This window comes from Phyllopteryx taeniolatus, chromosome 6 (genome assembly GCF_024500385.1).
Source record: "Phyllopteryx taeniolatus isolate TA_2022b chromosome 6, UOR_Ptae_1.2, whole genome shotgun sequence".
In the NCBI taxonomy this organism is placed as follows: Eukaryota; Metazoa; Chordata; class Actinopteri; order Syngnathiformes; family Syngnathidae; genus Phyllopteryx; species Phyllopteryx taeniolatus.
The window spans coordinates 7,161,632-7,189,588 of record NC_084507.1 but is presented as its reverse complement, the minus strand read 5'-3'; the positions used below and the strand labels follow the sequence as shown (position 1 = coordinate 7,189,588).

Here is a 27,957-nt window from a genome sequence, read left to right as displayed (position 1 = left end):
ATGAAATGAGCACTTCAAATGCCTCTAAAATCCTCCATAACAAATCAATTCATGGGAAAACAATTGATTGCTGAAGTAAATGACCTATTCTACTGCACACATTGCTCTTCTTATCAATAATGTTCCATTTGCACTAGTTAAGTCGTGTGTTTAGGGTAAATGACGCCGTTAGAAATGTTACGGTAATTTTGACACATCTGCTTGGAATTTCAGCCTGTATGAGCGATCAATGGATATTTTTAACTGAAACTTGTCAGCCAATCAGAGAAGGGGTTCCCTGACTAGAAGACGAAATAAGATGGTTGAAGAGATTTGTTGAGAATAATAAATTTTTACTCTAACTCGAAGGCATATTTTGACCGGATTTTCTATTGATAATATCACACAAAAACGTTTCCCAACAAGGCCATTTTTTCTGACACAAAAAAAACTACATTTTTCCAGAATCCATAATTAAATTTTCAAAATTCTTTCTGCATTGCCAAGGGCCCACAAGACTTAGCATTTTGACAGACTATTTTTTTTTCAACTCTTGTCACGTTGCTATATAAACCAACCAGCCACAATATGTGACTACTTGCACAATCTAATCATATCTATTATAAGAGGTGCATCAAATATTCTGCCACTACAAAGGTAATATCATGGTCAGTTTTTATTGACAGTCACAGATGTGTGACCTTCACAATTTCTACCATTATTTATCACACAGAACTGTACAGCACAAACAACTTAAAACTTTGCCAAACAAATATAAGTGTTCATCCAAAGAATTCCAGACCAGATCGATTGTGGTGCAACAACGTCCGCCACCGCCGCCGTTAACCTCCAGGGCTCCGGTGGAGATTCAGCTACTGTGGGTTGAAGACGAAGGAGAGGTGGAAAGCGGGTTCTTCAGCAGAAAGAGAAGAGGAAATCACAGAGCCTGTAACTGAATGTGGGGACTTTGAATGTTGGGACTATTGACAAGAAAAGCTCGGAAGTTCGTTGAGATGATGATGAGGAGAAAGGTTGGTATACCGTGTGTCCAGGAGGCCAGGTGGAAAGGCAGTAAGGCTAGAAGTTTAGGGGTAGGGTTCACATTATTTTACTATGGTGTAAATGGGACGAGAAATGTAGTAGGGGTGATTTTAAAGTAAGAGCCAGCTAAGAACCTCTCGGAGGTAAAAAGAGTATCAGATCGAGCGATGAGGCTGAAACTTGAAATTGATGGTGTTTTGTATAATGTAATCAGTGGCTATGCCCCACAGGTATGATGTGACATAGAGGTGAAAGAGAAATTCTGGAAGGAGTTGGACGAAGTAGTTCTGAGCATCCCAGACAGAGAGAGGGTTGTGATTGGTGCAGATTTGAATGGACATGTTGGTGAAGGAAACAGGGGTGATGAAGAAGTGATGGGTAAATCCGGTATCCAGGTAAGGAACCTCGAGGGACAGATGGTGGTAGACTTTGCAAAAACGATGTAAATTGCTGTAGTGAAAACTTTCTTCCAGAAGAGGCAGGAACATAGGGTGACCTGCAAGAACGGAGTTAGAAGCACACAGGTGGATTACATCTTGTGCAGATTATGTAATCTGAAGGAGGTTACAGACTGTACGGTAGTGGTAGGGGAGAGTGTGGCTAGACAGCATAGGATGGTGGTGTGTAAAATGACTCTGGTGGTGGGGAGGAAGATTAAGAAGACAGAGGCAGAGCAGAGAACCATGTGGTGGAAGCTGAGACAAGACGAGTGTTAAGCAGCTTTTTGGGAAGAGGTGAGACAGGCTCTCGGTAGACAAGAGGAGGTCTACCAGACAACTGGAGCACTGCAGCCAAGGTGATCAGAGAGGCAGGCAGGTGAGTACTTGGTGTATCTTCTGGTAGGAAAATGGAGGAGGAGACTTGGTGGTGGAACCTCAAAATACAGGAAAACATAAAAAGAAAGAGGTTAGCTAAGAAAAAGTGGGACACTGAGAGGACTGAGGAGAGGAGAAAGGAATACATGGAGATGTGACATAGGGCGAAGGTAGAGGTGGCAAAGGCCAAACAAGAGACATATATTTATGCCAGGATGGACACAAAAGAAGGAGAAAAACATCTATACAGGTTGGCCAGACAGAGGGCTAGAGATGGGAAGGATGTGCAGCAGATTAGGGTGATTAAGGATAGAGATGGAAATGTGTTGACTGGTGCCAGCAGCGTGCTGGATAGATGGAACTAATACTTTGAGGAGTTGATGACTGAGGGAAATGAGAGAGAAGGAAGAGTAGAAGAGGACTGGACTAGGAAGTAACAATGAGTCGTAAGGGGGACGTTAGAAAAAGAGGATGAAAAATGGAAAGACAGTTGGTCCTGATGACCTACCTGTGGAGGAATGGAAGCATCTAGGAGAAGTGGCTGTGCAGGAGATAGGATGACACGCTGTGGGGATCCCTAACAGGACATGCTGAAAGGGAAAAAAGAAGAAGAAGACGCTCACAACAAGGCTCAAGGCGGTGTCTATGCATACATTTCAATACATTTTACAGCCCTGATGTGCAGACGCTGTGCGCTAAGGTTCACGTTCCAGTACAAGTGATAAAATGTTGACGCGTACATTTTATTTTTTATTTTTTGCAGGTGGATAATTTAAGTTTGGATTTGTAGTTCATGAATATGAGGAGGACTTATTTAAACATGTAGTATTGTATTTGAAAGTAAGCATCAACCCAGCGTCTGCAAATATTTTTGTTGCATGTAGAAAGAAAAAAAAGGGGGGGGGGAAACGAATTTAGTTTTTGATGTCAAACGGGTTGAAATCTCTCTCTCTTTGAGTATTTAAAGTTGCCGACCCCTGACCTAGGGGGTACATGTTCAACTAGAATGCCGTTATGTCATGTATGTTCTGGTGTGATTCTTTTATAGGCAAAAGGTGTGCCATTGTTCCCCTGTATGGACTGCAGCTGCGTATTTAAGAAGTTGGGCAGTTTGAATGCACACATCGGCAAGATGCACATCTCTGTCATTGATGTGCCTTCCAGCACTTCGGTAATAAAGCATAGCATGTAGAAAAAAACATTTTAAGCCTACTGGTTAAGTATCGTGGCATGGGTTAAAGTACTTGCTGTGGTGTAAATAGTTTCTGTGCAAGTTTCTTAACTTGTGTATTACTGTACAATTTTCCCCTGACCATTTCTTGTTGCTGCACCTCTTTGATTTCTCATTTTGACCTTACTCAAATAATACATTACGTATTGAGGCCAGCAAAAGCGTTGTACAAAATCAATAAAATATCTTTATCCAGCCATCTTGTACCAGACATAAACAGGATATTACTGCAAAGCATTATGTATACGTGCAGATATATGTATATGTATACATATACTGTATATACATTCCCTAATGTGTTATGCCTGCCACACACTGAAGATTTCAACTGAGCAAAGTCATTCAATACATGACCTTTGCTCAGCATATAGTTCGCTGTGTGTGCCTCATTTTCAGTGAGTTCTTAGCCTCACGAACCCTTGTGATGAATAAGTGAAAAACTCAATTCATACGCGTTAATTGAGCCTTGTGCCAAGGGCATAAATGCTGGTGGCTTATCAAAATACATCCTCCGTTCACAGATGGCAGCCCACAGCGAAGCTGTCAGCGACTACATTTTAGAGGACAAATTGATTGATATGTGGCCAGATTGTACATTCTTTTATGACAGTTGTCCAGCCCTTCTCTGTATCCATGGCCTCATCCATATTCTGCTGCATACTTTAGAACGCCAACGGAGGTGATACCTCTTCAATATAATGAGGAGTAACATCATTTCATCAGTGTCTTTAGTTTTATTCATGAAATCGAACGTGGCAATGTCTAGCCACATGCTTTTGTTGAATGCTAATAGTTGCTACATTAAATAATATATATCAGTAATGTTGCTGTCCACTGAAAAGCCTATTACTCCAAATCGTGTTATATTGTCTGTGCAAAACAACAATTAGTTTTTATCTTAAGTGGCTTTTATCAAGTTGTTTTGAGTGCCTCTACTTTCTGATAGTATTGGTACATGGTACAAATGAAATAATAATTTGCTGATTTCTCCAGTTCAGCAGTGGGATATTTTCCTTTTACTGATTGATCTTATTTGTCAAAAGCGTTCTGCGACCATAATGTCTTCCATTTCTGCAACAGTGACAACAGTGTCAAAATAAAATGAAATTATGCTTTTGAAAATGTAATGATGCTAAGTATTGATTGCTGCTGTCAAAGAGGTATTGATTTAAATGTTTATTATTGTGCATGTGGCTTGCATTGGTGTAGCCTTGGACTGAATTTTATTGTGAGGCATTTTTCCGTCTCATGTAGCTAAATAGGGAACCAAAATATAAAGACCTCTCAATTTGTTGCAGTGCAGTTCTGTACCACTAGTGTACACTACAACCACGATGTTAATTCCATTGACAGTTATGTTGACTTGTTGCGTTCCATATCATTGTGCATGAGATCTTTAAAAATGTGCCTTGCCCTGATTACTTGTCCTTTGTCATGTCTCTCATCCCCTATATATTCATCCCCCTGTTTAGGAGACAGACGCAGCAGGTCCTGCAGGGTCAGACGGTGGAGAGGCAGTCACAGATGTCATCCAGCAGCTACTAGAACTCTCTGAGCAAGTCAATGGGGAGACAGCCCAGCCCCAACCCCCAGAGCCAGCTGTTGCCATGGAAAGCGCCATTAACCAAGACATCCTACAGGTGTGTCAAGAACATTCTCCCCCAATGCGTCATACTGGTGTCTAATTACAAAAATGCACACTCCAAACTAAGCCACACTCATTAGAGCTATAAAGTTAAAACTATGTTCCAATGTTGATTTTTCAGCTTATTAAGTTTCTGTTTTTATAGCAAGCTCTCGAGAACAGCGGGCTGAGTGTAGCCCCAACTCAGAATGTTGATGCCAATGCCAGAGAGCCTCAGAACCAGACATCTGATGGCACTAGTGCAGAAATGAAAAAAACACCGCTTCTAGACAAACCTGTCAGAGAAAGAAAAAGAAGCATTTTCAAGAAACCTATACAAATGCCAGGTATGGAAGCATAACTGATTGATTATGGATAAAGCTATTCAACTGAAAATAATACCTCCTTCAACTGAAAGAATACCTCTTTGTTCTAAGTCCGAATCAAATAGCTGACGGAAATGCCGGCTCCATTGTCCACTTCTATTCCTAGGCTCCATCAGGGAGGAAAATGGCATCCGCTGGCATGGATGCCCTTACTGCTCCAAGGAATTTAAGAAGCCCAGCGACCTTGTCCGTCACATCCGCATCCATACCCATGAGAAACCTTTCAAGTGCAAACAGTGCTTTCGGGCCTTTGCTGTCAAGAGTACCCTAACAGCCCATATGAAAACTCACACAGGCATCAAGGCATTTGAGTGTCAGTGCTGCCTTAAGTGCTTCTCTACTTCTGGGAGCATGAAGGTACACATGCGACTGCATACGGGTGAGTATCTCTACTTTATCGAATGATTATCTTTTACATTAGAGGAAACACTAAGATGTGGCCGACATACTTTATGATAAGCCTATGTTTGTTAAATGTTGGACTTCCACTTTTGCTTATGACATTTGCGCAAAATGTAACTTTTTGGAATAATTTTTATTTGACCACTATTACTAGAATAATTTTTGATACAATAAATTTAAATTGTTTATGATAGCTGAGCCTGTGCCATGACTTCATGTACAGGCTGTAAATATTATGCTCTCAGCTAAGTGACCCTGCCTTTACTGTACCATTTCGCTGAATTACACATAAAACAACCCATTTATAGCCCTGGACTATAAATTGCAATGAAGATCATTACGTTTCTGTAATTTTTATTTTTTTATTCAAGGTCTATTTATCCAGGTAAGGCAACTGATAACAGACTATTTTACAATGAAGACCTGGCTGCAGACAACCGAGTAAAAAAGGCAAACTAAAAGCAAGTACAAATAAATAAATACGCTACCTCCGTACAATTTGATAAATACAAATAAATAATATACAACATTTATACAATGGGATGGAGACAAAACTGCACACAAAACATATAACATATGCACAAAATAAAATAATAATAATACAATTGTAAATAACCAGACAACATAATCTTCTCCTATCAAAATACACCTTCGCTTCCTTCACATTCGTACTTTATTCCTTCCTGTTGCAGGTTGTGTGAAGCCATAGGCGGGGGGACCTGGGGAGACCTGGGGGACACCTGCCTCCCCCCCCCCCCACACACACACATTTTACCTATAGTTCCTCTTTTTTACCCTAAGTGCCCCTACGCGTGCAGCTAAACGTTCCCTCGCAGCAGCAATTACTTTCCTCATAGCGGCACCCTACCCCCTGTAGATGATTTTTTTTTTTTTCAGACAGAAAATGTTTGATCAGCACTTCTACCTCCCCATTCTTTCCTCACGAAGGAATGTGAATGGTTAATAAACCAGTATGTGGAAGCTTTTTATTCAAAATTATGGTTTTAATGCTAAAGCATTATATATATATATATATATTATTGCTATCCACGCATTTTGTATTTTGTAAATATGTTTAAAAATATAAAACTGAAACGTAATCGAGTGCATTATTATTTCTTGAGTACGATGTCAATTTATAGGTATTCAGTTGCATTCCTGAACAGAAAAAAAATTGCTTTAGTTTTTCAATATTGCTTAATTGATTTATGTCTTCTCAAGAGAAAGCTAGTGAACTGGCTCAAATTTTGGTATAATAAGGTGCATTCAGTTTGAAATTCCTCATTCTTGTTGTTGCATTTATCTTACCCAACATTATAAAAAATAGACACAAAAGGAATGAAGACGCTGGTTTCTTTTTCTCATGAGGAGGGCATATGGGAGATTGTTCAGATTACAGCCTCTCAATACGCTCTAAACAATCTCTCCCGTCGCTCCTGTATTTATTTGAAATAGGGAGGTTTCTAAGTTTACAAGACATAACGTACTTGATATCAATATTGGTGAAATTAGGGTTTTGTATTTACCAAAAACGTCCATCCAGCTGTCCCACAAGGAGTGTTGATTGAGGGTCCGTAGACCATCGATGGCTCTGGTCAAGCTGCCATCTGAAGCAGTATTGTTTGTTCTCCAAACATACCGCAAACACCTCCCTCTCTTGCGAGGAGCATGTCGACAGCTATGCGGTTTTGGAACGTCCTTGAGCTGCTCGTGCACAGCTTCCAACCCACTCTGAGTCCAATTTCCTAATCTCTGTACATTGAAGTGGATATAGTTTATCCCATCAACATTTTTATTAATCGTACACCAACAGCATATGAACTATTCAAATCCTCCTTCAACTTGGTCAGCTAATTTGTATTGATTAGGAACCCCACGAGGAACACCTATGGCGTCGATGTATGTTTTATGTTGGATAATTTTGCCTCTGCCAGGATAAATCTCTTTTTTGTCTATGTTCTAGATTGGACAAAAACATTGGTGCCCTTTCCATTAAATCTTGAACAGGCATAGGGTATACTGACACATGCAATATCAAAGTGATAATAGCGCACAATCCAGATATATCTTTAGGTAATCTATCAAACAGTCTATCATCTCCGCACCACCACCAGATGTCGCTCCGTGATACTGGCACAAAATTTGGTCCGACCTTTAAGGTTACTTTACACTGTGTGTCGTTCAGTGGTCCTAATTTTTTTCCTTTACTAATCATGTTTATACAAGTGAAATTATTTGGTGCTACTAAAGTAGAAAACATTGGTTTCTGTTTATCTGCTTTTGTTACGGGATATATAGGATCCCATGATTTACACCTCTCAGTTGGTACAGTAGCGTTCATTAATGGAATAATACAATCTTGTGATAATTGTGCCGGAACTATGCGCAACAAAGGCCTGGGACCCATGCAAACAACACAATCTTTTATCGCTACATTTGCTGCTTGTTCCATCAATAGTAACCAATTGTTATTTTGTCCTGAAACTCCTGTAACAACAAGGAACCAATCATCAGTAGTTATGTTGTTAACTATTAAAATTTGTCCAACTTTCTTTGAAGTTTTCAATGGCATTTCTGGTTTAACACGGTTCCTATAACACAATGCTACTTGGAAGTGGGGATCTTTTCCGCCAGAATAGGCCCACAAGCTCACCATCAAACACACTGGGTGACTTGATTTGTATTTCAATATTAAACTATGGGCCGTTTTGCTTATGTTAAACTTCTTTCTATGTTCTTTTGCTATTTTTTGTGACCAACTGGACCAATCATAACCTGTTTCACCAATGAGGTGTTCCCATCCAAAGCCTATAGTTGCATACCAGTCATATCCAAATCCCCAATTCTGCCCATTCTCTTGAGCATCATTGGTGAGAGCCGCATATGGAATTATGATTAAAGCAGTTTGATTTTGGGGGCACAAAATATTAAACCATTTTGCCGCGTTTGGAGGCCATGCCCACAGTTCTGGCCATCAGCTGTACTCCTTTTGATACGAGTTAATGATTCAAAAATTTGTTATTATTGGGTTCGTCATATTGGTCCAGTTGGTAGGTGATTTTCTATCTAAAAAATTGGTTTTATCATTTAGGGTGGGACGTCCCATGTACCACATAAACAAAACCAACACCATAGTAGCCAAAGTTGCTACGTAACAACTTATCGAATCTCATAACCAACGTGGGTGTGCCTTTCTGCTGAGTTCTCACTAAAAGGGTTGGTGTCTTTTTTCTTCACTGACCAGCAAGCGTTTTCAGAATCTACACATCTGCTCCCGCTCCGTTATCAGACTTTTGCTCACCTTCCCTATTTGAGTACTCAGCTGAAATGACTCTTTTACAGTGTGTTAAATGAACCCATGTGATTCTTTCTGCTATTTTTTAGGGCTGTAAAGTGTCAATCTATCTGTGCCACCATCCCTCCGGTTGAGACATGTGACACAGCATGGCTCAATATAGCAGCCCATTTGAATATATATATATTTTTTCTCTGTGCTAATGTAAATTTCATTTTGTAGTTTTGCACTTTGTTTTTCCCAATAATTGCGTTCTTGTTGTGGAATACTCATATTGGCTATCAGTATAGATTGTACCATCTTTATTTATCATTAGTTTGCATGCCTCGGTTAATGCTACTAATTCAGCAGCTTGTTCAGCCAATTCCTGACAATCATGCTGCGTGCCTTCATCAAGTAAGGGTATTAGTGTGGCTGGATTTAAGGTTGTGCATCGCTCAACAGTCAAATGTGGTTGTGACAGCAAGATGGCCATGCAAGATAAATGTCTTGCAGGTGATAAAAACGGCATATTCGTTTGCAATAGGAGAGCAGACACTGTATGTGGGACCTTAAGAGTTAATGGATGAAATAACACAATTGTGGAACTGCTCTCTACTGCCGTCAAGGCTGACACAATGTGGTAATGCACACGTCACGCTGTCCAATTCAGTAAAAAAATAAGCTATTGGTCTTAGCTTATCACCGTATTGTTGTGTAAGTACGGAGGTCATGTAATAGCTTTTACAATCTACCATTTGAATGAATGTTTTATCATTAAATATGGAAGGCCTAGCGCAGCACTGGACACCAAATGTTATTTAATGTCACAGAAGGCCTTTTCTGCCTCTGTATACCATTAAAGAGGTGATGTCATTTTAAGGTTGTCTTCATACATTAATTTTGACAATGGTGCAACAATTTCTGCATAGTTTGGAATCCATGCTCTACAATAATTTGTCAGACCTAAAAATGATTTATATGTTTCTGTGGTTTAGGATTTTTTAAGACTATAGCTTTCCTGTCTTCTAATATAGTCCTTCCTCCTATACTTAAATTATGGCCTAGATATTTGACTTGTCTTTTACACCATTGCAATTTATTTTTGTTAAATTTATGTCCCTCTTCTGCTAGATGATGCAGTAAGGCCAATGAATCTTTGCATGTCTCTCCATCTGGAGATGCCAGAAGTTGTCATAACTTGTGAATAAATGGTTGGACTTTCACAGTAACCTTGCGGTAATCTAGTAAATGTATATTTTTTTTCCTCAAATGTGAATGCAAACCAAAATTGACTGTTATTTTCTATTGGTACAGAAAAGAATGCATTACTTATGTCCACTACTGTAAACACAGTAGCGTCTGGTCTTAATGAATTTAACAATGTGTGTGGATCTGGTACGCATGCTGCTCTCTGTATTACTGCAGTATTTACTGCCTGTAAGTCTCCAACCCACTGAAGGTGGGGCCTTTTTTACAGGGAAAAATGGGTGTGTTACATGGTGATTCTGGACACTCCACTATAACTCCTGCCTTAATTAGTGCTTCAATTACCGGTTTGATTCCTTCATGTGCATCTGGTTTTAATGGATATTGACGAATCCCTGGTCTATATTCTGTATTGGGTCTAATTTGTACTGGTAAAGCCCCTTTAATAAGGCCTACATCAAATGATCCTGTGGACCATAATTTTTTGGGAACTTTTTTTAAAATATTTCTTCATCAATTTCAGTGAGGATCATTTGGTCTAATCAAACAGGATGCATGTGTTTCCCTTCATCACCCTGTATTGTCCAAAACATCGCCTTCCTAATTAGACCAGTTGACGCACTGTATAATTAACCTACCATGTATGAGTTATATGCAGCTCATCAGCTTTTTTATTATCTTCTACTTCTGTGATAAGCTGCAAGGCTGCAACAGGGCTTTTCCAATGTTTAACGGTGGTTTCTCTGGGATATCGATTGTGTAATAGAATTTAATTTCTCTGCTTTCCAGTGTCACATTGAGGTCCTCTCTTTTTAATTCATGTTTTCGTTTCACGACAATATTTCCATTTAATGATGGAATGAGTACAAGTCCTAGTTGGAATAAGCCATCTCTTCCCAACAAATTCACAGGGCACTCCGGGACTTCGAAAATGAGCATTCTACAAGTTCTCCCCTGTGGGTCTCTAATCCACACAGGCTCAAGTTCCATGGCAAAAGTAATTTGCCCATTTGCAGATCTAACTATTGCCTTATGTCCCGATAGTTTGGAACCTGGAATCTTTTCCCGACATGCAGTCCTACATGCTCCTGTATCGCAAAGAAATTTAATTTCTTTCCCATTTACTGACAAGGTTATTTCAGGTTTTTCAGTGTCCAAACTCAGAATGTCCTGTAAATTGAAATCCACTTCCTCATTCTCTGTAATGATTACGCAAGAGGATTTGTTGAGTTGGGAATCAGGCTGGCTTAGTCATGCGGTAGTTTGTCCGAATTCGCTTTTATTTTATAGAATTTGATTCCTGCAACGCGGCTATTTTTTGTGTATTTAACCAACCATTAAAGCCGTGTTCAGTTATCCCTGTCTCTAAATATTAAATTTTATCAGGATCCTGTTTTTTTTTTCTTTTTTAATTTAATTTAATGAACTTCCAACCTTTACACTGCAGTGTATCCCTGTTTTTTATTTTACTACTTCCTTTCACCATTTGAAAGAATTTGGTTCAGTGTAATACTACCTAGGGTAGTCTAGAACACTGTTTCTTTTCAGTAGGACGGTGATTCAAATTTACTTTCTGTGGTAATTCTCACTTCAACTCTTTCGAGTGGAGAATTCTTGCCTTTGCATCCACAAAAGTCCACCGTTTACTTTCCCACTGTTTTGGTATGGAATGAAAAACCTAGTGGTTTCCCATTTTCTATTTACACTCTCATTCAAACAGTTTTCATTCACACTGGCTCGTCAGAGGACTCCGCCGTCCTATAGGGAATTTAACTATGTCTGTGAACAGCTTGTTAGAGGACTCCGCCGTCCTATACGGAATTTAACTACGACGCCACGAAACTTTCCTAGTTTCTTTATTTTACCCGCCATTGACTAGTATTCACAGGGTTTATTAAACACAGAATTTAAGTACGTACAGGACTCCGCCGTCCTCGCGGAATTTGTCGGACTCCGCCGTCCTTTTTCCTAAAAAAATGTAAAATTTAACTCACCAAAATCGTCTTCAATCCTGTGGATTGTCGTCAACCTTCAGATCCCAGTTGAGGAGAACGAAGACCAGTCCCGTAAAGGGTCTTACTTGCCGTGGCCACGGTCTCTTAAATGGAAGTCGGCTCCACAAGTGGAATCCTCGGGTGTGTTGACATCCGGCTCGAAGGACCAATTTAATGTTGGATTTATCTTACCCAACATTATAAAAAATAGACACAAAAGGAATGAAGACGCTGGTTTCTTTTTCTCATGAGGAGGGCGTATGGGAGATTGTTCAGATTACAGCCTCTCAATACGCGCTAAACAATCTCTCCCGTCGCTCCTGTATTTATTTGAAATAGGGAGGTTTCTAAGTTTACAAGACATAACGTACTAAGCTACAAGACACAACACACTAAGGGTAGGGTTTCAAGGTGAAAACATGGGACCAACACCTGCCACGTCCCGGCCACGTCCTTCTCTCTGATGATTCCTGCTGAGTCATCTTCTTGAAGGCGAGACATGTTCCTTTCTCAAAATGGTCCATAATACTAATGCAAGCTAAGCAAATAAATGATAACTTCTACAATATATTTAACACTTGTTCAAAATGATAAAGCGTCGAGAGCATTTCAAGAGGACAATGAGAGCAAGTGCGCATGAAAGCCCTTTCAAGCACTGAAAACTTTTCATAAGTTCCTTTTTAAATACAGTAGATATTTCGCAGTCAGCACCATTTTCAATTGTCAATGGTTTCAAAATGTACTTTTTCTTTTTAGGTGTTCGTCCTTTCTCCTGCCCTCACTGCGATAAGATCTTTCGTACATCAGGACACAGGAAAACACACATTGCCTCTCACTTCAAAAGCTTACAGCAGAAGAGGCATAGGTTTCCACGAAAAACAAACAAAGCCAAAGCATCTAAGAGTAATTTACCACTACCTGACATCCCACTGCAGGAGCCAATTCTCATTACGGACTTTGGTAAGAGCATGTGTCGACAATTTTGAACATAGACTCTTTACATGAGTAGAATGCATTGCTCATCCTGTTTATTCATTTGCGTAGCATGTCCTTGTATGAATTGGTATCTCATCGCACATTGAAAACCATGTGTTGGTTGCTCAACAGGCCTCATCCCATCTCAGAACCCTCGCCTGGCATTCCAACAGTACCTGGAGGTGGTGGGCAGCGATCGTCCATACAAGTGCCAGTTCTGCAATAAGGCCTATAAGAAATCAAGTCATTTGAAACAGCATGTTAGGTGAGACTAGTCTTCTAATACTGGTCATTGCTTTGCTCATTTAAAGTAACCGTGTCATTGTTTTTTTTTACAATTTGCTTAACCAAGATCTCATACAGGAGAAAGGCCATACAAGTGTGTGCAGTGTGGTCGGGGTTTTGCCTCCTCAGGGGTTCTCAAGGCGCACATACGGACCCACTCAGGACTGAAGGCATACAAGTGTGTCATGTGTGATACAACGTTCACCACCAGTGGTAGCCTACGCCGTCACATGACGACCCATAGCGACCTACGACCTTACATGTGCCCCTACTGCCAGAAGACCTTCAAGTCATCTCCAAACTGCCGGAAACACATGAAGACACACAGGTTTGAGTTTTTTTTCCTGTCTATTCTTTGTGTAGAATAATGCTAGCATCAAGATGATTTGATTGTTTATTTTAAGACATTGTAATATGATGCACCATACTTTTTTCTTAGCAATTGTTATAGTCTAATAAAAATTATTTGTAAGTTGTTCTAAATATACCTTTTTTTTCATCATAATCTCCGCCAAACCAGATATGAACTGGCTCAGCAAATGCAGCCTCATTCAGCTGAAGACCCCCTAGAAGCTGGAGCAGTGCCCCATGATATGCAGGTGGAGATTGAGGGAAACTCCCTTCAGCACCCACCCGGACGTTCAAGTGAGCAAGAAAACATGCTGGAACTTGGCCAAGCAGAAGGTGTAAATGGAGGCCAGCCGGTGACATTAGAAGCACAGTTGAGAGACCAACCACTGGTGCAAGAAGAAGGTAACAAGAATGGTCACACATAATCCCCAAGAGTATCTGTAGTTTCTATCATCATTGAATTACTGCCAGATGTGTATAGTACCGTACCGTTCGGTACGTTCTGCACAGTTCAAATAGGTCCTTATTAACCGCAGTTTTTCGGTTTTGCACTCAGGCTACGTGGTAAATAGAAACAAAACAGGGCTTTGATGCGGTTCCTGGCTACCCCCAAAATATCGGAGTGATCGATTTATTGTCTGTATTTCAGTAATATGTTTGTTTACCTCTTCCACTAAACAAGGCACAAAACCCGACTTGAAATAAGGGATACAGGGATTTTGTGTACAAAACCATGGAGACAACAAGCCGACCTGCGGTCCTTCTTGGTGTCCCTAATCAAGTGGCCATCCTTTATGGATACGAATGGCTCCCTGCTTGAAGTCACCACGAAAGGAGGAAAAAAATAACAAAAGAATGTTACTAGCATACATGCAAATCAGTCGCCTTTCGGCGAAATTCGCCCTTTTGAACTCAAAATATGTCATTTACGTAAATCGTACAGATCCGATTAGTTTTTCCTGCGGGGGGGGTTCGCCGACACTGTCACTAACGTTACACACATCCACCATCCACACACAGATGTAATTGTGAATATTACTCCGTGGTGGACTAATAGGTTCCTGAGGTTCCGCCTGTACGCTCAAAGTCACGGAAGTTGACGAGACCAGAAAGAAAATTTCGCTGCTTCTGCTGTTAATAAGTCACGGTACTCCATTACAATGATCTAAATGTCGCTCGCTACTTTTATTAATCAATTATTGCTTATCAACTACTTCGTGCGGGAGACTCCGACTTCCACTTCCGCATTGGGGGCTGTCAATCCAAGCGCTAGTGACGTTTAAGTCTAGTTCACCAATCAAACGACACAAGAAAGTCACATGACCTCACACCTTCCATTGGGCTTCCTGGACATAGGTTTACACACTAGATAAGCCCACCCCGCTGATCGTCGTGCGTATGTGGAGACCATGTTGGGAAGGTCGTCGTTACCATACCTACCATACCTTGTTTACATTTAGAGAAACAAAAACAACAGCTTTCATGTATTGTGGTATTTGTCTGGCAGTGTCTGCCCAAATGTGGATATTTCAGCTCATTTATAACGTGAGAAAACACTGTTCAATAAATTGCAGATGTTTTTTTTTTTTTTTAGTTTTGACTGTGCATACACACACACAGCAACATCAGAATTTGTACATTCAGATTTTATTTTGTAATTTAAAAAAATATATATTTATTGATGTTCATGCTGTGGTAAAAACATCAGAAGTTACTCACTGTTTACTCAGTACTTGAGTAATAATTTCACTGTTTACTTTTTACTCTTGCTCAAGTAATTTTTTGAAGGACTACCAGTTAGTTACCTTTACTTGAGTCACATCATTGTCAAGTAACAGTACTCTTACTTGAGGACAATGTTTGGCTATTCTACCCACCTTTGGAGCGGTCATCCTCTATTGATACTCTTACTTTTAAGCAACATTTTTGTTCATCAGATCAGCCAGTGTGGTATTTGTTGCGCTAGTCTTTTGTATTTTCGCGTTGAGGTTCTGCGTGTCGTGGCCCTGGTTGTGGTCCCAAGTGGAACCACGAAGCGCACGTAACATCGGCGACAAGAGTTGATCCGCTAGTACATTTTGTATGAATTAGGAAACGCGGCTACAATTATCTAATTAGTTTACTGATGTTAATGTCATGCCCTGCGATTGGCTGGCGACCAGTTCAGGGTGTACCCCGCCTCTCGCCCGAAGATAGCTGGAATAGGCTCCAGCACGCCTGCGACCCGAGTGAGGATAAGCGGTACAGAAAATGGATGCATTGATTTTAATGTTAAATGTATTAAGCAACGGAGCCCTGTTAAGGATTATGTCACAACACAGAATGAACTAACTTCAAATTCAGAAATGGCCAATAAAAACAGAAAAATATTGTACTTCATATTTTCCGGGAGGATGCATTTGGGAATAGCCTTTGAAGTTAGTAATAGTGAAAAATGAAGTGAAACGGACAATGATTTTAGTCATTTTTTTTCCAGAATGAGAGTGCTTAAAAAGGAGGATGCAATTCATGTTAAAGCAGGCATCAGGTGCAGGTGGAGATGGTCCTGGCTCAAGTTGGAGGCCAGAAAAAAAAAGCAAAGAAATGAGGCAAATTTAATTTTAACCTTAAATTTGTACATCAACATGTACTTGAGCGGTGTAAATAGGTTTTTCTGCATGAAGATTTATTTATTTATTGGCCTTATTGTACTATTTAGAGTCTTCCAGATTGCTTAATGTATGTTAAAATAATGTTTTTAAAAAAAATCTCTGTGGGGGCTCAGGGGATCCCCCCCAGACCTCACCTGAAAGTTAAATTTTTTTTTTTTTACCTTTTTCATGCCTTTGGCCACTAGTACTATTGAAGACTACATTTTTAGCCCCTATGTGTCTCTTTTCTGTGTTTACAGACTCCTATGTGACTACCCCACATGCTTTGCCTCAGAATATCACCCAGTTTGAGACGTCAACACTCCCTCAGGCCACATTTGACCAGCAAGCTTTAACACAAGGTGCGTTCAGACAGATTTTTGTCTGTAAGAATTAAAATATACTGGTTTTGTTTTATTAGACCAAACATCAGCAATCGCTATTAATGCCTAATTGTAGCTACCATTACAGTGCTGTCTAGTATGAAATAAATTTGTCGTGCATTGTTTGTTAGATCTTTTTAAATGCTCGTCTAGCGCTTTCTGTTGCACCACTTCACCATGACAGTCTTGATTCAGTTAACAAAGAGCATAATTATTTCCATCTGTCTTTCTCTCAGTTCTGTCAGTTTTTCGTGAGCTCTTGGAGATTCGGTTGCTGCTTTACACTATTGACTAGGCAAGTTCCATGTAGAAGCGGCAGTTGTCACTTCACTGAAGGAGCCATCAGATCTTGAGAGGCTATTACTTTTCAGTTACAAACATCTGAAGTACTCTATCTAATGACATTTGAATACCTCTAGTACTGCATCACTGTCAGCATGCCGATTTTGATTTTACTTTTTTTTTTTGCATACATTACTTTTTAACTTGTAAATTACATGAGGTCTGAAATGCTGTCAAGAACCTTTTGCTGCCATAATTATTTTTAACATTCAAAATATTTTATTCTATGTGGGCTGCTCCAGGCTTTACCATGACAGAATCAAGTTACAATCAAAGCCAGTTTTCCACTGTCCAGCAGCTACAGGATTCCAGTACCCTGGAATCTCAGGCCCTGTCATCCAGCTTTCACTCTCCCAGTTTGCTTCATGTTCCCAATGCTGAAGTGGTGAGTCCTGGCCTCAAACATGTTCCCTCAGCCCTGGTCTCCATCAAACTCTGTGACTTATAGTGGTTCATGTATTGCATTTTAAATGAACTAAGACATGTGGCTCATACAGAAGAGTCCTGAAACAAAATGAAGTCACTGATTACTGTGAAAGTTTGCTTGATTAATAGCTCCCTTTGGGGATGACAATGATGAATCACTACATAAATTAAAAGTTTGATAAAAAAAAAATACTTATAATAGGATAGAATAGGGAGCTTTATTATTAAGTCTTGTGGAATTGTTTAAGGAAGGGGTGTCAAATTCATAATTCAGGGGCCACATAAAGGGTCACTAGGGTCGCGGGCGTGCTGGAGCCTATCCCAGCTATCATCGGGCAGGAGGCAGGGTACACCCTGAACTGGTTGCCAGCCAATCGCAGGGCACATACAAACAAACAATCATTCACACTCACAGTCACACCTACGGGCAATTTAGAGTCTCCAATTAATGCATGTTTTTGGGATGTGTGAGGAAACAGAAGTGCCTGGAGAAAACCTACGCAGGCACGGGGAGCGCATGCCAACTCCACACAGGCGGGGCCGGGTATTGAACCCCAGTCCTCAGAACTGTGAGGCTGACGCTCTAACCAGTTGTCCACCGTGCCGCCTCTTTATATGTAATAATTAAAAAATAATAATATTTTTACAAAACAACCTAATTTCTTATATAGAATATTTAGCTTCAGTTTGTCATCTACAATTTGAAAGTTAATAATCACAGTGATTGTATTTTAAGATTGTATTTTAAGGCGTGAAACTTTAAGTCACAGTATTTTGAGCTGAAAAATATAATATTGCACTTTAAAATTTTATCAACGTATGAAAACCTAGGATTTACCATGCCATTTTTTACAGGAGTATAATAATTCTCAAAATTATCGTCAGTCCCCACCACCACAATGTCTTTTTTTTCACTTTCAAATTCATCCAAAACCGGCACGCAGGCCATATGTATGACACCCCTGGTTTTCAAGCCTGATAATCCAATAGAAGGATGTCATCTCAAAAACTGTTATTTTATATAGGAAGTTTAAAAAAGGCATATTTTTGCAGTTGCTACACATTTGTATTTAAGTTCTCAAGCTGTTTTCAACACAAGATTTCCAAATAATTTTGTTTAAAAACAAAACAAAACAAATATTTTTTATTTTTTTTAAAAAACATAAAGGACCCATGTGAAGACTGACTAGTCGGACTGATTAGAATTGATTTGAAAATAATATGAAATTGACCAAATTTGGACATAGGAGGTTTGCCCCCAACCGCAACAATGTGCAGCATGATCTATTGATTATTAATTGATAATCAATTAAGTATCTTGCTTATGTGTGTCTGAATGCAGTTGATTCAAACTGGTGTTGTCCTTTTCAATGTAGACAAATGGGCTTCTGCAGCAGAACAGTCAGGGAGACCTACAACTGGACAGTGAGCCACATGACTACCAGGAGGACAGTGAAGGCAACAGCAAGAGAGCATACAGGTTTAATTCAGACCCAGACTCATATGGGATTTTTGGGGTTTAAGCCAAAACCGATATTGGTGGGGGGCTAAAGAAGCTCATTTCTGTTATATGGGCAGATAACTGTTATCCCCAATATTGTGAGGCAATGTAGCTGCTTTGAAAACATGCAGTGCATAACTGGATTAATGACTGCTGGCTGTGGTTTTGGTGCTTTTGCAGTTTTGTGCTGTTTTAGCCTATGCATCATCAATCTTTATCATCTTTATTGTCATGAACATGCATGCATGCATGCACCCTTCTACCTATGTATAATGCATTTTTACAATGCATGTTTTTGCTTCTACCCATATGATCAAAACATGAAGTATTATCTGTATTTTGTTAGGTTTTTTTTCAAAGAATTATTCTGAAGTTAAGCACTTAATCCTTTTTTTAATTTACTTGCTCTTATTTTGAAATTCACAGCCCTACTTTTATTTAGTAAATTAGAAAACACACAGTTGTGCTCATGTTTGATTACCCAGGCAGAATTTGTAAGATGGGTACAATTCTTTAAAGAAAACATGAAGGACCAGGTGAAACACATTTAATTTTATTTTAATGGTATTCAAATTATAGGGTCAAGCATTTCACAAAAGCATTTTTATTAAACAAAACATAACCATAAATAAATTAAGGATGGCTGTTGTTCAGTCATCAGTCATATTAAAATAAATAAATAAATGAAATAAAATATTTCGCAAATTCCGGCAGGGTACATAAACTTATGAGCACAACTGTACATATATGCACTCATACGTACCCCTGTCATATTTGAATGAAAGTGTAGGCTACAACTTTTTTATAACCACTAGGTGGCGGTGGCTTTTTGGAATGAAAGTGTACAGGTTTTTCATAAACACTAGATGGCGGCATACATTTATAAAATGTGAAAATAAGCCCCTATACTTATGTATAATGCGCACTATTGACTTTTGACAATTCTTTGGGGGGGGGGAACTGCGCATTATACACGGGAAATTACGGTACTTATTTTCCACCAAAATTTGTTAATAATTTCTTTAAAAATCAGACTGTGATTTTCTGGATTATTTTTTCTTCTTATTTTGTCTCTCATAGTGAAGTATACCTTTTATGAAAATTAGAGGCCTCTCTCATATTTTTAAGTGAGAGAACTAAATGCTGACTAAATACTTTTTTTTTGCCCCGCTGTATACTGTATGTAAAACATTAGCCTCTGAAACGTATTTACACAGCTAATCAGCTTTATGGGTCTTTTTCTTTTAAATACCCTTTGGGGGATGGTTCCACATCTCCACAGTTTCCACACATTTTGAAGTGTTTTATTTGTTCATTCATCAATTGAACAACATTCAACATTCCTAATTGCATAACACTCACTGCAATACTACAGTTTGCTTTAATACTATTTTACTCTATTTCTTTTAAATACTGTACTACAAGGTATTTGGAGATGTTTGGTTTTGTGAAAGTTATCTAGCGGATGGGTCTTTATGGAGATATAGGAAATTTTACTCAGGAAGTGCTTCTAATACATTTTTCAACTCTTTAGGTGCAGTTGGTGTAATAAAGGCTTCAAAAAGTCAAGTCATCTAAAACAACATTTGCGCTCCCACACTGGCGAGAAGCCATTCAGATGTCACCTCTGTGGAAGAGCTTTCGTATCAGCTGGGGTGCTGAAATCCCATCTGAACACACATACAGGTAAGTGTCTAAAGTGTGTTGAGAAATGTGAAACTGTCCCCAAATTACTGTAATTTTAGATATCTAAGTTATTTAAATTGAAACATTTAAACACATTTATTTCCCTTTTAGTCCAAATTGCACCATGTCCTTCACAGTAATAAAAGGTTAAGGTTTTTTTTCCTTACCTTTTAAATCCTGGCATTTATTTTCAAGAGTTTCCAGTACTGTTAGACCATTAAGTTCAATTTGTTTTTAAGAACTTAGGTTTTCAGTGCATTCCTGGAGGGAAATCTTGTCCTTTTAAAATGTATTACACTATATCATAAGTCAAACCTTTTAGTGTCAAATGAAATATAAACAAATTTTCATTTCAACACATCCTTCTCATGCCCTTCATCCCCAATGATAGGAGTGAAGCCCTTCAAGTGTAACGTTTGTGACGCCTCCTTCACAACCAATGGCAGTCTGAACCGCCACATGATTATCCACGTCAAGTCATTCAAATGCTCAATGTGTGACGAGAGCTTCAGGACAAGCCTGCTGTGTAAAAAGCACATGAAAAAAGAGCATGCTTTAGAAGATCAAAGTAAGTAATCTCAGTTCACAACATGGTCACTCAAAGTTAGAATAAAAAAGAGAAACTATGATCCATTAAGTATATACTACATAGTAGTTGATTTAATTGTGGAGCACGAGTAGTGTAGTAGTACCTGTACATGCTGCTGCCTTTCATGCGGAGCGCATGGGTTCAACTTCCGACCAAGTTCCCCAGTACCCATGCAATTCTGCTCATAAACTCCGATAAAATAAAATGGCTGTGTTGTGTCAGCTCGGGCATCCGGCGTAAAAACTGTGCAGAAGAAATCATGCCAATGACTTGCTGTGGTGACCGCTGATAGCACATTTTGAAAGTCGCAACACATTGATTGAATCGAATTATTGTTTTGATTCTTTTTAAATATTCATGTTGAGATTTTGGTTAACTTACTTAGCTATATAAGAGAGGCAAACTATTTGTGCACCACTGCAAATTATTACCACAATAATAAATGTAATGTTAATGTATTCCTTTCTGAAATGTCAATCAGAACTGAGCACATCTGAATTTGATATTATGTATAATTTTGTTATACAGTTCTGATTTTAGATTGTGTCAGTATAACTAATGTTGTGGCCCAGTGTATGTGTATACATTGCAACCTCTGGTTACGATCAGCCCTATTTACTAACAATTCGGGTTACGCAAAATATTTTCATAGAAAAATCATCTCTGTTCACTTACTATTTTCTACATGTGAAACGTTTTGCCGTGGACGGCGGAAGGATCTGTGTTGTGCTTCTTCTCGTGCTATTTAACAATTATTAGCTCTGTGCATATCTCATTAAGTGTACTCAATATTTATTTATTTTTTTTGCTCTCAATTAAACCTTAGAATGGCTCCTAAGAATAGTGGCAAGCATTCAGAGGAAGATGAAACTCAGGAGGAGGTGTCTTCTGCTATGTTACAAGAAATGTGCACGAAATGGAGTGATGTGCAGACATTGATCGAAAAGCTCCACCCAAATAAAACTGTGGCCAACAGAGCAATTGATCTTTTGAATGAGAACGTGATCAGAATCAGAATCAGAATCATCTTTATTTGCCAAGTAGGTCCAAAACACACAAGGAATTTGTCTCCGGTAGTTGGAGCCGCTCTAGTACAACAGATTAATCTTTTGTTGTTTGAAGATGCGTCTCACATCCTGTTCATGAATGGTTAACACAGAAGTCAGAGGTGTGATTGTGGTCGCGGGTGCGGCCGGGTGGGTGTGTGGTGTGAAAGTGTCCTTTTCAAATCTGCAGAAGAAGGTATTCAAGTCGTTGGCTAGTGTGCTATTGTTCTCAGCTTGGGGGGATCGTCGCTTGTAATTAGTCAGCGACTGATTTAGAGTCGTTTGCGCTAAACTGTTTTTCCAACTTTGCTGCATAGTTTCTTTTTGCAATGTTAATTTCTTTAGTCAGCTGGTTTCTAGCTCGATTATACAGGGCCCTGTCCCCGCTCTGATATGCGTCCTCCTTAGCTTGGCGAAGCTGCTTAAGTTTAGCAGTGAACCACGGCTTGTTGTTGTTGAATGTGCGAAAAGATTTTGTTGGTACACAAACCTCTTCACAGAAACTGATATAGGATGTGACAGTGTCCGTCCGTATATTAATTCAGGCTGTCAGCTGAATTTAATGATGTCCGACTTCCTGAAAAAAATTCTGGAAAAAAAAAGACAAGTTTCTCTGGATCGGTTTCTTATATCAAAATCAACCACTGATGATTTAGAAAACAGACAGACAAAAGAAAAAAAACAACTGAATAAGATTTATTATTATGGAAGGAGACTTTTTCGTCTGTGGAGGAGCTGTAGTCCTTCTCCCTTTTCTCCCCTCCTTAGTTAAAGAGAAAGAAACAGATATGTTTTCTTTAGTGTGTTATATATTTCATAATAGAGTTATAGGGTCACCTGTTTTTATGTTGTAGTGTATTTATTTTTAACCACACACCAATTAAAATTAGAAGAAATATAACTTCGAACAGATTAATTGTATTTCAATGAGAAATGAACGTTTCGTGTTACAAACGAGGTCAGGCAACCAATTAAGTTTGTAACCTGAGGTTCCACTGTATTTGTTTATGCTGGAACTTTGTCTCCTATTGCCTCAGTTATTGGTTTGGAAGATCAAGATGTGGAGGAGGATGAAGACGAAGAAGATGACGGGGATCAAAAAACATCGAAGAGACGGGGAATGGAAATCATCACTTTCACAGAGGAGCAGGCAGCAGAACTGGCAAAGGATCCTGGTGAGGAGGCATCCGTGTCAGAGCGAATCCTTTCCCAGTCTGCAGCTGAGAGGGATCGGATCAGTGAGATCAAAGACAAAGCGGTGGTGCTGGAGACAGAACCCAAGTTTCCGAACTGCTGCACTTTCTGCCCCAAGAGCTTCAAGAAGCCCAGTGATCTTGTCAGGTAATGAGAGCCCCATTTTAATACCATGATACTAATACGAATATCAACATGTGACACTGTCGCCCACAACACAACTGCAATGTAATGAACAAAACATGTATAAAATCACATAATTTGAATGTGCCAGAAGTGTGAAAATGACTTAAGTCAGTAAATAATACAAGGTTGTACTTTCTAATTACAAATAATTTAAGGCTTGTGACTACGCCATCAAGCTCTTTTTGTTTTATTATGTATTCACAGGCTTAGCGTCTTTTGTTGTTGTTCTTGTTTTGTTTTTTTTGTTTTTTTTATTGTTAGTTTCCAAATGCTTACCGCTATTGATTTATATTTACATTCCACTTCACAACTGTAGGGAAAACCAAGAAGCACAACTCTCAAACTTTTACCCATATTGTCTAGGCACATTCGAATCCACACTGGAGAAAGACCGTACAAGTGTGATGAATGTGGGAAGAGTTTTACTGTGAAATCGACTCTGGATTGTCATGTGAAGACACACACAGGTTAGTCGTTATGCTCTTTACTTCTTTATGAAGTTGAGTAAATTCTTTGTCAGTAATTTTAGATTGAAGTCAAGGTGTAGGTTAACTACATGGCTACATACATATTGTTAGCCTAAAATACTTGCCCAAGTAATTTTTGACTTACTGTCATAATATCAATAAAAACTACCAAAGTGCTTGCTAAAAAAATACTTTTCTCAATCCTCCAGGTCATGGTAATCTGAAAAATTGAATCAAGGCTTTCTACTTTGTTTTTGTTGTTTCCAAAAAACGTACAAATAATAATAATAACTTTCACATTCACTTCCTACATGTCTTCTAATTTTTGCAGGTCAGAAACTGGTCAACTGCCACATGTGCAACACTTCCTTCTCTACAAAGGGTAGCTTAAAGGTGCACATGCGGCTCCACACTGGCTCCAAGCCTTTCAAATGCCCGTTTTGTGACCTTCGCTTCCGAACTTCTGGGCATCGCAAAACCCACATCCAATGCCACTTGCGGGCTAATGGCGAGAGCCGCAAGTCCAAACGGTCTTCCTCGTCTTCTGCTCAGACCCGTCAAAGTCAAGACACAGGGCATGATGGGGCCTCAGGACACGGCCAGCATACGACAGTATCAGAGGCACTTCAGACTGTGGGGCTGCTCCAAACCCCCAACTCTGACAACATCTACCTCCCAGCAAACCAAGTGCTGACTGGGCAGTTTGACCAGAATCTGTTACAGTCGGGCCTGGTGGGACAGGCAATTCTGCCTACCTCAATGTCAGGTATGGTCTGCTTTCATACCACATGAAGTTTAACCACTTGTTCAAATGTAGTATTGCAGTCATGAATTGAGCATTTGATTTTGACACTCATGCATCGTTTTAAGAGACACATTTTACTGTTTATTGGTTAACGTCAGTTCAACGTGAGCTAAGTTTTATTTAAAGTATCAAAATAATAATTGAAAAAGTTGAGTCAAATATTGTAACAAAACTTCTATAAGCTGTTGGCAAGCTTCTTTCACGGGTAAGAAGTTAGAGCTGGATATCTGTTGAGTGATCCTTTTTAAAAGAATGTGAGATAGAGAGAAGTACATTGTAAGTTAGTTACATCCTTCAAGTGACAACAACTTGGGCATTTCAAGATGATGTTAAATGAAGTCTTGTTTGTGGAAGTGACATGTAAGTATCATCAGTTCTAGACTCTGGACCATCATCTGACACTATCTTTACTGAATAGCTGCAGGCCATATCTCTGATGAGTCTGCTACGGACATGAAGGAAGGTTCTTTTACGCCACAAATTCACCTTCAGTATAGTGTCCTTCTCCAGAAACCAGCTTTAGATTGTTGTGATGATTGTTTTTTTTATGGGTCCACTATCCTCGAAAGTGCCCGGATTGTCTGCGTAAGTATGTTTAAGAGACTAATAAAACCAAAGTAATCTATCTTTTTACACCTCTGTGAGCAGCTGACCATTGTAATGGAAATTTGAAAGAACAAAAACAAATCTTCACATGGAGAAGAGATTATACAGCCATATTTTGACTGAAATGTAATTGTAGTGTTGCAATGCTTGCTCTGTCATCAGAAGGTAACACCTGCCAGTATTTTTTCAGGTTCCTTATTTAGCATCAATTGCAGTTTGAAATTGCACACTCCTGCTTAAAGGTCAGAGGACAAAGATTGAAATGTTTTTCTTCATAACTCTAGAACCACTTTACAAACCACGTGCCATTTCGAAGTGATTATATAGCAGATATACAGCTGTTAAATCGATAAATATGATGCAGAACGCGTCTTCTGCTTTTTGCATCCAGCGCCTTCCGGTCTTTGTCTCTTTCCACCGCTGTGACGTCACACGAGCCAAACAGCCTGTTCATTCGGCGTTGTGTACTATTATTCCATGCTGTTGTTCCTGTCCTTGTATATATGTTGTCGTATGATTTAACAATGTCACAATGGTTTATTTTGTGGCATTTGGTTGTACAAATGGTTCAGGCAGTGGCAGGCGTTTTTTTGGGGTTTCCAAGTGAAAAAGGAATATGTGACCAGTGGATAGGGAAAGTAAATCAACGGGAAGAAACGTGGTCAGCTATGGGTGCATAGCAAGCATTCCAAACTCTGTGCCGATCACTTCGAACCGGCGTGCTTTGAGAAAGACTTAGCAGAAAGAATTGGATACAGTGGTAGAGGCTGAAACCAACTGCGGTACCAACTATTTTTCCTACGCCTATCGGGACTTCAAGAGAACTAAATCTTGCAGCCGACACGGTGCCGCGGCGTAGACAAGAGGAGATTTCCTTGTATACACCTACAACGCTATCATGGTTACTATGCACTGGGAAGTAGGAAAAAAGACCCACGCAGTACTTTTCAGTACTGTCGTCTGTACTTTTGCCTTTTTGACAAGCCAACAGACACAGCAAAGACTTTCTGTGCGGCGTGTTATGACACGACTCGAGCGAGGGGCACACAATATATAGGAATACTGCATACTATGTAAAAGCTTGTCCTGTGTCACTGAAACATATATGAATATATAATACGTATAGTCGTGCTAAAAAATATTGGCACCCTTGGGGTATAAAAAGACATGCTTTTGACATACCGTCACATTGACCCAGTGGCCACTCTCTTTTTCTGTTGTACAGCTGCTACTTGGCTGCTCGTCGTCGTCACTGTCAGGTTCCGACCAGCTGATCGGCTCAAACGTACGCTTTGACGATGCCAAGTTCAGTTGGGTGCTCCTGTACGTCGAAATCCTCCTCATCCTCATATTCTAACACGTTGCTCGCCATTGCGTATAGTGTGTAGTGCGTTGTTTGTCAATTGCAACGTCACTTCTGGTAGCCCTTGTGGTGGATAGAGTAACCACACCCCGGTGTCTTGAGCTTCGGGTATGTTCAGGGAGGGCTCAATATACGTCATAAAAACCTCACAATTATAAACACTTGCTGGAAGTTATGTGCATGCATTACATAACATAAACAATGCAAATGTGAATTTTAACTGACCCCATAACATCTTTGTCATCTGACCTTCCTTTAATAGTTGCTGTAGGATGGCTTTCTGGTGATTGCTTTCGTCTCCATGCATTCCACATTATACTTTAATTGTGAGTGCACATCTCATCATAAGAAAAGATCACCTCCTATTTTAGCATCCAGGGAGAGGATTTGATACATTTTCAGATATTCTTTGTTGTCGTCCTATCTTTTGGCCATTGGAGATCATGACACCCTTAACTCAGAGATTATTTTTTCCAACAGGAACCATTAAGGGGCTGTAGCTCTACAACCGGGCAATACTTTTAATACTTGGTGCTTTGTCATTTATAAAATATGAACTATTTACTCCTAGTGCTATTCTCCACTGGTATCATGCAAGGATTTTGTTCATCGACATCATTGCTATTACGTATATACGCACACATTGGGTGTGTGATATAACTGTTACTCAATAGTAACATAGTCTGTTCAGTTGAAACAAAAATAAGATTCTTAATGTAAAAGGTAAGTGTTTGTGTGTGTACATGTGTGTGTGTGTCCGCGTGCATGTTTGTGTGTTCGTGGTGGCAGATGTGAATGTGTCCCTATCAGATGGGCTGACCACACTTGAAGGGATTCACCTCCAGTTGACTCCTGCCAACTTGGTGTGCCCGAATGTCCAGATCTCTGGCATCGACACGAGCAACTTAAACAACATAACACTTCAGGTGACGCACGTCTCCTTCTAAACCTTGTTTTAGTGTAGTTTGTTTGCTGTGGCTTTGGTCACAACTCCATATTAGTCACACATGAAACCTGAGTGCTACGTTATAGATTTAGTTCATAGAATGATCCAAATATTGAGACAAGTATGAATCACTGTGGACTAAGTTTCCTGTTTGTATTGGGATATAAGAAACTATAGCCATGAAAACCACAGGCCACAACATTAGCTACATCTTCACAATC

General features: G+C 39.5%; 1 protein-coding gene and 1 long non-coding RNA gene across 4 annotated transcripts in view; one reads left to right on the top strand and one right to left on the bottom strand.

Moving 5' to 3' along the window:
* Positions 1-27,957, top strand: part of LOC133479702 (zinc finger protein 236-like) — a 50,268-nt gene that overhangs the window by 7,947 nt on the left and 14,364 nt on the right. Inside the window, exons 1-19 of one of the 3 annotated variants that reach the window (XM_061777013.1) lie at positions 5-1,010; positions 1,251-1,415; positions 2,884-3,006; positions 4,539-4,706; positions 4,857-5,037; positions 5,183-5,455; positions 12,712-12,915; positions 13,063-13,195; positions 13,283-13,543; positions 13,736-13,968; positions 16,457-16,558; positions 17,164-17,306; positions 18,724-18,827; positions 20,383-20,534; positions 20,926-21,102; positions 23,207-23,510; positions 23,913-24,016; positions 24,348-24,782; positions 27,580-27,716. In XM_061777013.1, the coding sequence (XP_061632997.1) occupies positions 1,395-1,415; positions 2,884-3,006; positions 4,539-4,706; positions 4,857-5,037; positions 5,183-5,455; positions 12,712-12,915; positions 13,063-13,195; positions 13,283-13,543; positions 13,736-13,968; positions 16,457-16,558; positions 17,164-17,306; positions 18,724-18,827; positions 20,383-20,534; positions 20,926-21,102; positions 23,207-23,510; positions 23,913-24,016; positions 24,348-24,782; positions 27,580-27,716 (3,255 nt within the window). In that variant the 5' untranslated portion in view covers positions 5-1,010; positions 1,251-1,394. Of the gene's footprint in view, positions 1-4; positions 1,416-2,883; positions 3,007-4,538; positions 4,707-4,856; positions 5,038-5,182; positions 5,456-12,711; positions 12,916-13,062; positions 13,196-13,282; positions 13,544-13,735; positions 13,969-16,456; positions 16,559-17,163; positions 17,307-18,723; positions 18,828-20,382; positions 20,535-20,925; positions 21,103-23,206; positions 23,511-23,912; positions 24,017-24,347; positions 24,783-27,579; positions 27,717-27,957 lie in introns of those variants that run through there. The other 2 variants (XM_061777012.1, XM_061777011.1) reach the window with 2 other exon arrangements.
* LOC133479703 (uncharacterized) lies at positions 1,355-13,842 on the bottom strand. The gene is made up of 4 exons (XR_009789043.1): positions 13,704-13,842; positions 11,956-13,516; positions 2,344-2,425; positions 1,355-1,894 (listed from the first exon to the last, which is right to left on the bottom strand). It is a non-coding gene; the product is annotated as an uncharacterized LOC133479703 (long non-coding RNA).